The sequence below is a fragment of the Melitaea cinxia genome, chromosome 3 (genome assembly GCF_905220565.1).
Source record: "Melitaea cinxia chromosome 3, ilMelCinx1.1, whole genome shotgun sequence".
NCBI classification, from domain to species: domain Eukaryota; kingdom Metazoa; phylum Arthropoda; class Insecta; order Lepidoptera; family Nymphalidae; genus Melitaea; species Melitaea cinxia.
This window is the reverse complement of record NC_059396.1, coordinates 14,248,516-14,261,983: the sequence shown is the minus strand read 5'-3', so window position 1 is coordinate 14,261,983 and position 13,468 is coordinate 14,248,516. Positions and strand designations below refer to the sequence as shown.

The 13,468-nt window shown below is 34.8% G+C and overlaps 1 protein-coding gene across 1 annotated transcript; it reads right to left on the bottom strand.

The window, feature by feature from the left end:
- Positions 1-1,408: 1,408 nt before the first annotated feature.
- LOC123669556 (regulator of nonsense transcripts 2) lies at positions 1,409-13,412 on the bottom strand. The gene is made up of 10 exons (XM_045603156.1): positions 12,550-13,412; positions 7,134-7,346; positions 6,723-6,974; positions 6,304-6,446; positions 5,878-6,172; positions 4,371-4,586; positions 3,252-4,298; positions 2,785-2,934; positions 2,182-2,327; positions 1,409-1,766 (listed from the first exon to the last, which is right to left on the bottom strand). Exons 1-10 carry the CDS (start codon positions 13,255-13,257, stop codon positions 1,592-1,594), a joined length of 3,345 nt encoding a protein of 1,114 aa, XP_045459112.1. The 5' UTR covers positions 13,258-13,412; the 3' UTR covers positions 1,409-1,591.
- Positions 13,413-13,468: the final 56 nt, after the last annotated feature.

Here is a 13,468-nt window from a genome sequence, read left to right as displayed (position 1 = left end):
TTATTATTTCTTATCATAAGTGCCATAAGTAATTATTACTTATGGTAATAAAATTATGCCCCTACCCACCGATTTAGCGCCTAGAGCCTTAAGGTTTGCTGTCCCTAAAGACCTAGCAAAAACTAAAATTGCAAAAGCAACGTACGGAGCATCTGTAGTATTACTATAACACAATATACCCATTATTAAGGATAAGTCAAAAACTGCTCGTCAAATCTCGCTGAAATTTAAATTAATAAAATAAAGAGTTTAAAAACGCAGAATTGTCAAAAATCGGCTGCTATAAGAACTATAAGTATGGAGATTGGAGGGTAGAGGTACAATAACTATAAGGTAGCATGACGTAGGTTGAATCTACAATGAAAGAATACCTAAAGTATACTTACTTTAGCCTTTACTTTTTACCTTTTAGATTTGTTCCACTATGATTACCGTGACTTAGTCTGAGCATCTTCAAAGGCGCATTTGAACACATAAAGTGTGCCTTCCTCCTTGGGGCTAATTAGCGCGGACGACGGGTACCCCGACCCACTGCCCCGCGGATGGGGAGTAAAACACGCCACGTCCCAGAGGCGCAACCTCCACGCGCCGCCTCGGCGCCCCAGGCGTAGCCCGGGGTGGAAAGTGCCAACCTGAGTTGGCAAATAACAGGGTGGATAGTGCCAACCTGAGTCGCCAAAGACCGGGATGGCCACGACTCTTTAATGCTCCTGCGGACCGTGGCCTCGGCGCAAGAGAGGGCTTTCGCGCCTTACGGCGAGCGAGCGAACCTAAGGGAGTTGCTGGATCTCCTACTGGGCGCGTTCCCAGGTGGCGGATAGGGGAACGCCATTCGTTTGCAAGTGGTAGGGGTCTTTGGACTCCCGCCGACTAAAACCAGCAGCTGAGTGTGCTGCGGGTACTGTTTGGTTCTCAGTGGACATGTGAGCGCAGGCGTGTTGGCATCACGGAGGTGCGGAGATCTGTTTTGCGCTTTGATCGCGCGGAGATGTGGGGTCAGGTTGGGTGGGTTCACTCGCTCGCCCTTTTTTGAAAATGGGGAAATGCTGTTTACGCACTCGTACTAGCCCCGCCGCCTGTCTTTGTTAATTTTTACTATTTTGTTTTTCTTGTATCGTACCACGCAAGTACAGACCATGCAAAACTAGAGATTTTACAGTGACAACTATTCTAACGAACACATTACGCCAGTATTTTCTTTTATCTTCTAACTGCTTATATAAATTTAACTCAATTTTAGTTTCGACTTGTCGGTTTCTCATTTTAAAATGAATTTTATACGCCAAACTAGGTTCATACATAAAATGTAGTCTTTCAAGTGCATATTTCCAATCACTTTTGAAATGTGAGGGTTTTATTTGTTTTCCTTCATAATTTCAAAATGTTTAGGATATTGAAACAAATTAAATTTCATCTATATTTATTGATATAAAACGTAATAATAATTGCTAAATTAATTCAACATCAGTATTATAATGAAACAACTTTTCATATGAGGTTTGCGACCATGGTTGCTGTAAAGTATCTGAAACGTCGGGCGGTTGTTTCATTATAATGAGTGATTTCGCGTAAGCATTAGAAAACATCAGTATTATTTAAACTTTTTTGGTCCAAATATGAGATCTGCATCTGGAGCTCCTTTCGGATGCTGATATTTTTGTCGAACATGCTGTCCTCTGTTAGGGTTGCCGCTTCCTCCTGAACCACCTCCACTCTCTGCACTGTACTCTTCTTCTTCTTGTCTCTCTGATATATTTAATGTTAAACTAAAATAAAAATTATGGTGAATATAAATTATGTATTTGTACAATTATATAAGAATTTACAACAATAGAGTACAGAGAAAAGATTCAGAAAAGGAGTTATAGTCAACATACATGAGAGCTGAACCTAAAACATGGTCGTAAAAAGATAATGTAGAAACCCTACACCATTTATACATTGTGTTCTCATTGTGAACTCAGTTTGATACTAATAAACAATTTGACACATATAATTTTAAAGGTTTATAAGGTAAATGGTATTTGGTATGAAGCTTATTAAATTATAATTTGAAACATTATTTATTTTCTTGATTTCTAATAAAAATAAAACTTAGTCGTAGCTTTAACTTAGCAACGTAAAAGTTTTATTATTAAATCAGATATTGTGTATGTCAGATTATACTAAAACAATGATTACCGTTTTACTCTTTCCATTTCTTGTTTATCAGCTAATGCTTGTTGTTGCAGGTTGCTGGCCAGCTCAGGTGGAGCACTAAAAGATTTGTATTGTGGTTTTGTTCCTTTCCTAACCATTAATACAAATTCTACGCCTTCTTTGCCTTGCTGTAGAAAAAAATAGCACAGTTTATTAATAATATAACATTATCTATACATCTATACTACAAATAAATATAATTGGATTGTCTGTTTGTAAGATTAAAATAACCGCTTTTTACTAAATGCATATGGATAAATGTTACATATACCAAAATAACATTTTTTACAATTTTTGTCTGACTGTCTGTCTGTCTGTTCTGGCTAATCTCTGAAACGGCTGAACCTATTTTGACGGGATTCTCACTGGCAGAGATAGTTGATGTAGTTAGGAGTAACTTAAGCTACTTTTATTTTAGAAATTTATTTAATTTATAACACTACAAGCTGAGCAATAATTATTTTGTTAAATTTCACGCGGACGAAGTTGCGGGCACAGCTAGTGTACAATATTATTAAGATACATAGTTTTTAAGAATTTTTACGTATCTAAAAATCTTTAGGAAGTTGTGTAAAGATAACTTACCAATAATTGCTCGTATGTCTTTTTTGTAGTTTGACGACAAGTCATTGGGACAGCTATATCTCTTTGTTGCGGTCTACTCTCACGTTGTCTTTCTGCAATATTCTCCACTACCATCTTCTCGAATGCCGACTCGAATTCTACGTCTTCGACCTATGACGAAATTTTTTAGATTTAATTAAAGTATATTTATATGCTAGCTGACCCCGGAAACGTTGTTTTAACATATATGTAATTAGCCCCCTTAATTCCTCCTCCTTATAACTTAGGGGCATGAAAAAAAGATGTTCGCCGATTCTCAAACCTATCCGATATGCACACATACTTTCACAAAAATCGGTCCAACCATTTCGCAGGAGTATTATAATTAACATTGTGACACGAATATTTTATATATAAGATTATAATATATTTATATATTAGATACAAATTACATTAATAAAGTATTATTAAATAACAATAACACATACAGGTTTTGGCGTCGGCCTCCGTGGTTCAATAGTCATTTCTTCTGTTTGAACGTCATTATCATCATTAACGGTATTTTCAGTGATGGGGTCTTCATCTGAACTTTCTTCGGGTATCGTCGGGTTATCTGTTTCGTCATCGGTTTCTATAATAGTATTTAGACCATCTGCAACACTATCTTCACCTTGATCATCATTGTCATATTGTTCCTCTTCACCTAATTCTGGGTATAGCGTCTGTCTAATGTCTTCAATAGCATCCTTACATTGTTGCCAGTCAGAAAACAGTATCAACTTAGGTCTCAAGCTAGTTAAACATTCTTGGTAAATATATTTGACATATATTGGAAATTTATTTTCTTCGGTCCAAAATGGGTCACAATATTTAAACCAATAGTAGTTTTGAAAGAACACTAAAAAATAATCTAGCCTCTTTTTGCTTGATCCACTATTGAAATATGCACCACATGTCTCCAGCAAAGCGCATACTAATCTTATTCTGAACACGTTATCAGGAGGATCTAATGGTGATACATTGCTATGATCGTTAGTAACACCAAATGTAATGAATGAGTAGAGTACTGTAAAAACATCTCGTGAATCTAACAACTTATAGTTGTACAACTCTCCAAGATATCTCACAGTAGCTATTCTTCTTTGATTGTATCTTGGGTGTGGATCCTCCATTGTAACTCGAATTTCTTCCAATATTGTATCAACAACTGCCGGAGCCACAGATTCTTGCCAAGCAGCTAATTCAGCAGTTAATCGAGCCAATGCTCTCCTAGCACTTGCTCTCACCCTCCAACCGCCAGCCAAATGCTGTACTGCTACAGAAGAAATTTCAGGATCATCCCAATTTAATTTTCTCATCAGTCTTAAAATTTTTTCTTCATTACTCTTTTGTAAATCTTCATGTAGGATTTTTCGTATGAACTGATGCATGGGAGGTTCTTCTTCTTTAGGCTGAGCTGGTGCTTCCGGAGGGCAAACATAATAAAATGCGTTTTCTATTTGTGTAACATATCGTGAGTCTAGAGCTGAAACAATCTAAAGCAGCAATTGTAAGTATCACATCATCGTCACATTACAACATGCTTAAAATTTCATTAATAAAATTACCTTCTTTCTCATCATTTGTTGTAAGTAAATCATAGTCCTTTGGTGAGTATCTGGATTGCAGTATAAGTATCTGCCACAGGTTTCCAATAAATTGCATGCCATTTCTATGTGATGATGCTTGAAGTCATGGAGTAGAACTTTTAAGCAATACAATGCTTCTATTTTTGAGTACAAGCCAAATTTTACTAGTTCGCCAATAAATCTGACCACTTTTATCTGCACAATATACAAAATATAATATTTTATTACACTTTGATGGCTTTAGAATAATTAAATGTGAAATAAAAAACAAATCCCTACTAGTATTATAAACGTGCATGTAAGTTTGTTTGTTATGATTTCACGCGAAAACTACTCAACCGATCGTCATGAAACTTTGTACACATATTCTTGGAGGTATTAGAAGTAACATAGGATAACGTAGGATACTTTTTATGGAAAAAAATATTTTTAAAAATTTTTTTTTTGAACTGTATTATCGATGGTCACATCCAATCCAATGCAATCCAATTGACTATAGTTTCAGCTGTTTGGAATTTTTCTATATTTATTGTTATTTTTTTCTCTCATTATATATATAATATCATAAATGTGAATATAAGTTTTTTTGCTATGCTTCCACGCGGAAACTACTTAACCGATCATCATGAAACTTTGTAAACTTTTAAAAAAAAAATTCAATGCGAGCGAAGCTACAGGTAAAAGCTAGTAAACAAATAACTACACAAAATATATTTAATGTTGCTGGCCGGACAGAATTTTAACACGTTGGACGCCATGACGGACACCATATGTCCGACAGCATACTTTCGCCTGGGGCCACACCAATAAATCGAGAATCGTCAAAAAATTGTTAAGGTGTTTTTCTGCAAATATTGTCAGCGAAAACCTCAAAAATAATGGGCGACTGACGGAAACAGTTATTTACCCATTATTTTCCAAGATCTCAAGTGGCAGACACCAGCTATAACATTTTTGGAAACAATTTGTTAAAAAGCCTATAAATTCAAAGTGTTTTCGATTTTTTTTTGTGCTATGTGGCCTTATTGCACTGTGAGGCCGCGCGGGTCACTTGCCTTAGTAAAAACAGTCGAAACACTGTCTGTCGGCTCCCTAGAGGCTTCTGAAGTGATCGAGGGCATGCGGACACATGGTGTCCGACACGGCCTCTTGGACCCAATATAATGGCAGTCACATGGTGTCCGTCGCGGCCCACTGGACTAAACATGGTTTTTGGTCTGGCGTTCAACGTGTTAATAAAATGTTTAACAATAACTACAAATAAGTGTTATTTTTACATAGAAGATTATAGATAGTATTTACAAAAAGTGTTACAATTTATTACAGTTAATTAAGTGTTGTTTTGTAATATTATGTGTAGTTGTGTACAAGAAACAATCTCCATGCTGTGACTAGACGTCCCAAAATAGTAATAGAGTATATACATATACTCTCTCTTCCCATAATAAAGAAGAAATTTATAGCTATAAATAAAAGTATAACTCACCTTGGACTCAATATTTATCTGATCTTTCTTTCTAACATGATATCTAAAATCTTGTTTCAACATTTGACAAAGATCTACACAAACATCTGGTAGAACAGGGTACAATATAGCAGCAAATCTTGAATAAAATGGCAGTAGATCAAGCCTTGTTCTTGCGACACTAAATAAGACTCTTGTCAACTTTTTTCTATTATTTTTCGTGTTAAGATTTAAAACAAAGTCCACTGCTGCATTGTCTATTAACTCTCTGTTAATACAATTTGGCAATTCATTTAAAAACGCATCTAGTGCGAATCTGAAAAAAAAAATCTTTATAATACACAAAACACGCTCAAACTTTACGAATATGCATACCTAACTTTAACTGCAATCCATGAAAGGATCAAATATTAAAATATAAATTGAAATATAAAACAAAATACCAACTTGTTAGACACATTGGTCGGTTGTGCCTCTTCCTGTTCTACGTCAGCTACTACTGGAGGTTCTTCAGGATCGCTAAGCTCATCTTCCTTTAAATCTTCATCTAACATTTCCTCAGTCACTGTTTCTGTTTTACTTTTAACAGCCTGAAAATAAATATAAAATATCCGAGTCTCTGAGTACAAAATTATTTCATAAGTTGTAATACTTGATTTTGAATTGCAGTCAACAGACAGGTAATTATTTTTAATCAATAATCCCTAAAACTAAATAATTACCAAATATTGCTATTGCAAATATACAAAATGTTTGTGCTATTAAAATTAATAACAGACACTAAGATTATTTATTTATGCAAGTCATAAATGGAAGTCACGCATAACAAGTTAAAAAAAATCACAGACTTGTTATTTAAAGTTTACCTCTTTCATTTGATAGTTAGGCATAAAAACTTTCAAATCAGGAAGACTTGTATAAAAAGTTCTTGTATCTTCATCCTGCCAAGGATCGGTGCCTGCTTGCATAATAATCTCCTCATTGCCTCCGATGGTTACGGTCCCCTGAGTCTCTATTACGACTAGTGAAAGAGTGGGAGGCTCTCCTGCTTCCCCTAAATCTTCACCTAACACTTCTGCAAAGTTCTGTGCACCTGTTAGCAGTTTGTCGTATGTTGCCTGTAATTTAGTTGCAAATTTTTAAGTATTACTATAAAGAAATAACTTTTATCCAATTTTCTATAAAATGTTATATTTAAATATATACTACTAGTAAATAAGTTAAAGTCACCATAATTATTTTTAAGCAATTAAATTGTGAAATAAAATAATTTCCACCTGGTGCTGCTCTAATTGGTCTTTCCTTTCTTGAGACAATTCACCTCTAGTGTGTAATGTTCTTTGATTTGCTGCATGTAGAGCTTGCAATTGAGCTCTTTCAGCTAAAAGATGTTTTGTAAGAGATGAGAAATAATCTTTTAGAAGAGACCTAACAGCAGTCTGTTTCTCGGCTGGCAAGAATGTATTTCTTGGTACTGTTACACTGTATTTCTACAAATAAAAAGTAACATTTTGTTATTTATACAGTTAAGTATATGAAATATTTTTTTTTTTTTTTTTTTTTTTTTTTCTTTTTATTTGGGAAAACAAACAGTATTACAATGGGTATCAACAACATCAGTATATATACAAAAAGTACTTATCGTAATACCAACACCGTTTACCACGGATTACCTCAAATATTACAAAATAAGTCGATCACAGTTACAAGACAAACAGCTATAATTACAAGGTAAATCCAATTAATTTAAACATTGCAATACAAGTTTTTTATAAGTGCGGGGACTCGTCACAGCAATATCGATTGCGTTAAACAGATCGTTATAAGAACTAAGCATTCGATGCAGTGGAGATCGTCTACCAGCGTTTGTACGGCAGCGAGATGTGGCAAACATTTTAATAATATTGCGACAGTGGGTTCTATTCGGCACTCCATAACATACTTGGTTCACAAGACCAGGACAATCATATCTATTGTGACACAAATCATACACAAACATAGCTTCAAGTTGACTACGTCTAGCTTCTAGGGTAATGAGATTATACTTCTTAAGCAACTGATCATACGGCATTCGACACAGACAACACCTGTAATGCATACTCTTTAAGAATTTAGCTTGAATGTTTTCGAGTATCGCAGTATATTTTTTGTATAACGGGTTCCACACAAGCACAGCATATTCGACCTGAGAGCGGACCAGAGCATTATATAGAGTAATATAAGAGGATGTCTGTTTAAAATTAATGGATGCTCGCATAACAAAACCGAACATTTTGAAAGCTTTACTTCTAATATTTTCAATATGCATATCAAAATGTAGCTTACAATCCATCAAGACTCCAAGATCTCTGATGGATTTAACAGAATCTAATTGTACATTGCATAACTCATATTGAAAGCGACTAACATATTTCTTTTTCGTGAAAGTGATGTGCTTACACTTGCTTATACTAAGTTCCATTTTGTTGTTTATACAGTAAGTAGAAAATCTATTAAGATCTGCTTGAAATTTGACGTGATCATTAAAACTGTCTATAGTATGGTAAATTTTTAAGTCGTCTGCATATAGTAAGATATTACAAAACTCAAAACAGTATTTTATGTCATTAACAAATAGTAGGAAGAGTAAGGGACCCATTATCGAGCCCTGAGGAACACCAGACGTTATCAAAATAAATTCTGACTCACCACCATTGAAAGCAACTTTTTGAGTCCTATTAGTTATGTAAGACTTAAACCAGCGCCATAAATTACCACGAATGCCATTGAATGCCAGCTTTTCTAAAAGGATTTTATGATCAACTCTGTCAAAGGCCTTCCTAAAATCTGTGTAAACACAGTCGGTCTGTTTATTTTCATCAATGCTTTTAAATAAGTATGTTGTATAAACTAACAAATTCGTGTTGGTTGAACGACGGTTAACGAAGCCATGCTGTTCAGGAATTATTATGTTGTGCAGCGAAGGGTATATGGCATTATGAACAAGTTTCTCAAAGAGCTTTGACAGGGCCGGCAGTATTGATATTGGTCGATAGTTCTCAATATTTGACCTATCGCCACATTTAAAGACTGGTGTGATTCTAGCGGACTTCCAAATTGTTGGGAAAACGCCTTCACTTAGGCTTAAATTGAACAAATGATGTATCGGGCGGTACAAGACGGAAGCACAGGACCTAAGTAGAATAGGAGGTAGATTATCCAGACCAGAACTTTTAGTGACATCCAAGGCTCGCAATGCAGTCAAGATATCAGTTTCGGATATATATAAATCTGTTAAATTAAGATCTGAATTTACATTAACATCAGAAATATTATTTACGTCGAAATCACATGGAACATTATTTGGTCCAAAAACTGATCTGAAATGCTGGGAGTATAACTGGCTTATGCTATCTGGACTACTTGCTGTAATACCATTATAATGAAATGTACTTGGAGAGTTGTGGTTTTTATTTTTATTATAGATATATTTCCAGAAATAATTAATATTTTTATTTACTTTTTCCTCCACTTCCTTCATATAAAGTTTATAGCTACTCTTTGATATGCTTCTAAATCTATCCCTGTACACAGCAAATTCTTCATAGTCAGACGGATTTTTGTAAGTTTTCCACTTTACCCAGGCTCTATTTTTATTCCTAAATATATGAATCAACGCTGAATTAAACCAAATGGGAAACTTAGTGGTCTTAACTAATTTTGTAGGCACATACTTCTTAATAATATTATAAATAACTTCATAGAATGCCGAGGTAGCGTGCTCAGTTTTTTTACCGTGAAATATTAATGCCCAATCAATCTCGTCAAGTGCCTCAGATATAGCAATAAAATTAGCCTTGTGAAAGTTATACTCAATCCTAGGTTTATTAGGAGTAGATATAAAATTACTACTTATAGGGACAAGCACGTAAAAGGGCGGATGGTTTTTATCAGGAGGTACCAGTGGGACGGGAGCAGCATATGATTCACAATCACTTATGTCAGTAATAAACAAGTCAAGTATGCGGTTATTGTTATTTTTGAATTTATTCATTTGGAAAACAGTAAAACAGTTAATAAAATGATACAGGTACATGCACGATGAATTATAATTATTACATAATATGGGTGTTAAATATTTTCCAGTGTCCCGCCATTCCATTCTAGGTAAATTATAGTCACCCAATACAATAAATCTGTCAATATCACCAAACTGAAACACTGACTCCAAATCTTCCAGATGCTGTTTATAAATATGAGAGGGTACATTAGGCGGTATATAACTAGCACTGATTACACAGCAATAGTTACGCGTGTGTAGTTCAATAAAAAGACTATCAACAAAAGGCGATGAGGACCCCAATGAAGTCTCTAAGTTGCTTGACTTGACGCGGCTCGTTGGGGTAAATGGCCGCGCGCCCATGCCGATGCGAACAGCTACCAGCACACCGCCCCCGTCACGTCGTCCGCAACCGTCGCGGTCCCGGTCGCAGCGGAATACGTTATAACGAGCATCAATAAATTCACTATCGCATATATTACTATTTAACCATGTTTCAGTAAGAACAATGACATCGTAATTATGAGAGAGAATATTCATATAAATAGTATTAAGTTTTGTTTTCAAGCCACGACAGTTCTGATAAAATACTGATAACACATATTTATCCATTGTTAAACCGAGTATATAAAACGTATTTAATAACATAATAATGCCGCCTACCCGCAAATCTCAAATAAAAACATAAATAGTAAATATTTAATCGCAGCTGATTTAAAAAAACATAGAACCTAAATACAATATACTTAATATTCCTAAGTTTGCCTGCAATACAAAATATATTATAAAAATATGATAATATAAAAATAAATATTTTATCACACTGCCAGTAAATACATAAAAGTTCATCATAGTAAAAAAATACTAATCGAAGACGCATAGCCACAACAAAAGCAACCGCAAACACACCACTCCAGCCACCAATAGCTGTGCTTGCATAAAACGCGACGGAGACATAATAATATAATAGTCGTATAAAAATTAAAAATAACAAAAAACTATGTATGATAAATATATTACAGTTATGCTTTATATATAATAAATAAAAAATAATTACATTGCTATAAGGGTACAAGCCCACCACTACAAGTTCACAATGGTAATAAAGCAATAAGCACGCCCTGAAAGCAGTAACAGAAGCAGACGTAAACATGTTACTCAAGCCACTCATAGCTATGTTTGCATTGAACGCAACAGAGCCGTAATATAATAGTTTTATACAATACAGAAACAACACAACGACACGTATTACATGATAACAAAGCTTTATATGTACTAAGGGAAAAATAAAAATATTATTATAGGAGTGCGAACCCTCTACTTGTAAATAGTAAGAAAAGATGTTACTTGAACTTGGAGATGTCAGCTGATGTTTTAATAGCAATAACGGGCGATGTATCCGATTTGCGAGCGAGAATTGTGCCATGCTTAATCCATACATATTTATAATCACACTGCTTAGCAACTTCCCGACACCGGCGAAATAATAGTTTGTAGTGTAATGTTAAGTGTTCGTTTATGTACACAGAGTTTGGTGATCCTGATACGGATAGCCTTGCTGAGTCCAAGCCTTTCATGGTGCGACACGCAGCCAGTACATTGTCGCGTTTTAGTTTACTGGTAAACTTAACAACAATATTTTTTGGTCTTCGATCCTTTTGATCACCATGAGGTACTCGATGAATGGCTACAATATCCGTGGAACGTATAGGATGTTTGATTTCGTTTCCTAGGCATTCTAATATAGACAATAGGTTTTCACTGCGTCGCTCCGGGAGATTAGAAATTTCAATATTGCAATCCCTTGCCTGCTGTTCCATGTTTAAGATTTTATTTTCAAGGACTGATATTTTACCCTCGCAGTCGACAGATGTCTTTGTTCCACTCTCCAATGATTTGATACGAGTATCAAACTCGTCCAGGCGATCCGACGAGAAATTCAATGATTTTTCGAATTCATTTAAACGGTTGTTAAATAGGGTGATAGAATTGTTTATTTTGATATTTTCAGCTTTCAACTTGACTATGTTATTATTGATATCACTTAACAATGTAGATATTTTGGATAGCTCTGTAGACATAGCCGAGCTTACTGCTGTAGCAACACAGTTTGAGATGCATTCATTAATATTTGTATTCCATAATACCATTTGCTGCTTGAACCTTTCCTCAAAGATGCCAAAAAGTTCACTCATATCTGGATCATGGGGTACTTTTCGTTTTCTAGAATAGGTGTAATCGATTTGTTCATCACATTTTGACAGGTCACCGTCCGATAAGACTTTGTTTGGTGGCGTTCTTTGCAAAGACATTATCAATATAAGATCCTGGGAGTTAGAGGAAAACAAAAAATATTTGTTGTCTCTTAGTCTAGCGGTGAGGTGGTGAGGAAACCGCACCGCTGCGGCCGACAGATGCGATGCCAGAAAGAGAAACCTCGCTTAGATGTTACTATCGCGATTAACTTAACACAGATTAGTTTCACAGCAAAACAAGTTATCTGCTTATTACACTACGGAAGTAAATCGTATGCACTTTATCTTTTTATTGTTAGTATACCAGCAGCACGTCCGTCTCAAACAAGTGACCGACGATGAATGATGATTAACTATTAAATTGGAAAAAATAATTTAAATTTGTAAAATATATCATACCTCTGCTATATCTTTAATTTTCTTTGGAATCAGTCCAGCATAATCTTCTCCACAATGTTTACAAAATGACAACAATATTGAAATATTATTATGATCTTCTTTGTCCATGTTTATCAAAACCGTAAGTACACTGCCGAGAAGTGGAAGCCCCATTTTATTAGTAAATATACCTACAGCAATCAATTCTGCATAGAATCTTAAATCTACACGCAATTTTGATGAATTTGTTATTTTATCTGTCGCTTTAAATGTTAAGATTTTTTGCCAGTTTTCAAAAAAGAATGTGGAGAATTCAGAATATGTTTGATGAAGAACAGAACACAGATTTATAGCTGCTGGGATATCAGACATTTTAAGTTTAGCTTCAGCAATAGCTGCAGCTACTTCAGAAATGTATTTAGTAAGATTGAGAGCTCCTAAGTCTTTTAAAAGAACGTCTACTTGCGGTGCACTGAAAGATTTTAGTTTTTTAACAAATGTCGTGTTTTTCTTTAAGCCAGAGTCTAATTTAGAAAAATAGTTATCCGGTGGTCGGACACAGTTTAAATTTTGACTTCGCAATTCTGACTTTTGTTTAATCCTAGATTCTAGGTTAGAAACGTATTCACTAAGTGCAAATTTCTCATTTTCATCCGTTTCTTCCGGAGCAGCATTCTCAGTTGCAGTATCTTCATTATTATCTGCTTGTTTTTCGTTTAAAGTCATCATTTCTGTTCCATTAAAAACAGGTTTATATTTAAATACCTCTATTTTAAGAGCATTAGAACTTCTTTAAATCAAAAAAAAAAAAACTCGGAACATCAAAATATAACAATGTAATGGTAATTTTATATATTCTGATGGTAATCTAAAGTTTTGAAAAGTCAAATGTCAAATGTCACACGTTTTACTACGTTTTACTACTGTGACCATGGAGCAT

What these genes read in the sequence shown, in the direction of transcription:
- LOC123669556 (XM_045603156.1), bottom strand. Translation starts at nt 13,257, where the DNA reads ATGATGACTTTAAACGAAAAACAAGCAGATAATAATGAAGATACTGCA. An exon ending in ACCAATTAGAGCAGCACCAG is followed by an intron (nt 6,975 to 7,133) that starts GTGGAAATTATT and finishes ACTAAATTACAG; the next exon opens with GCAACATACGACAAACTGCT. An exon ending in GGAGGCCGACGCCAAAACCT is followed by an intron (nt 2,935 to 3,251) that starts GTATGTGTTATT and finishes ATTTCGTCATAG; the next exon opens with GTCGAAGACGTAGAATTCGA.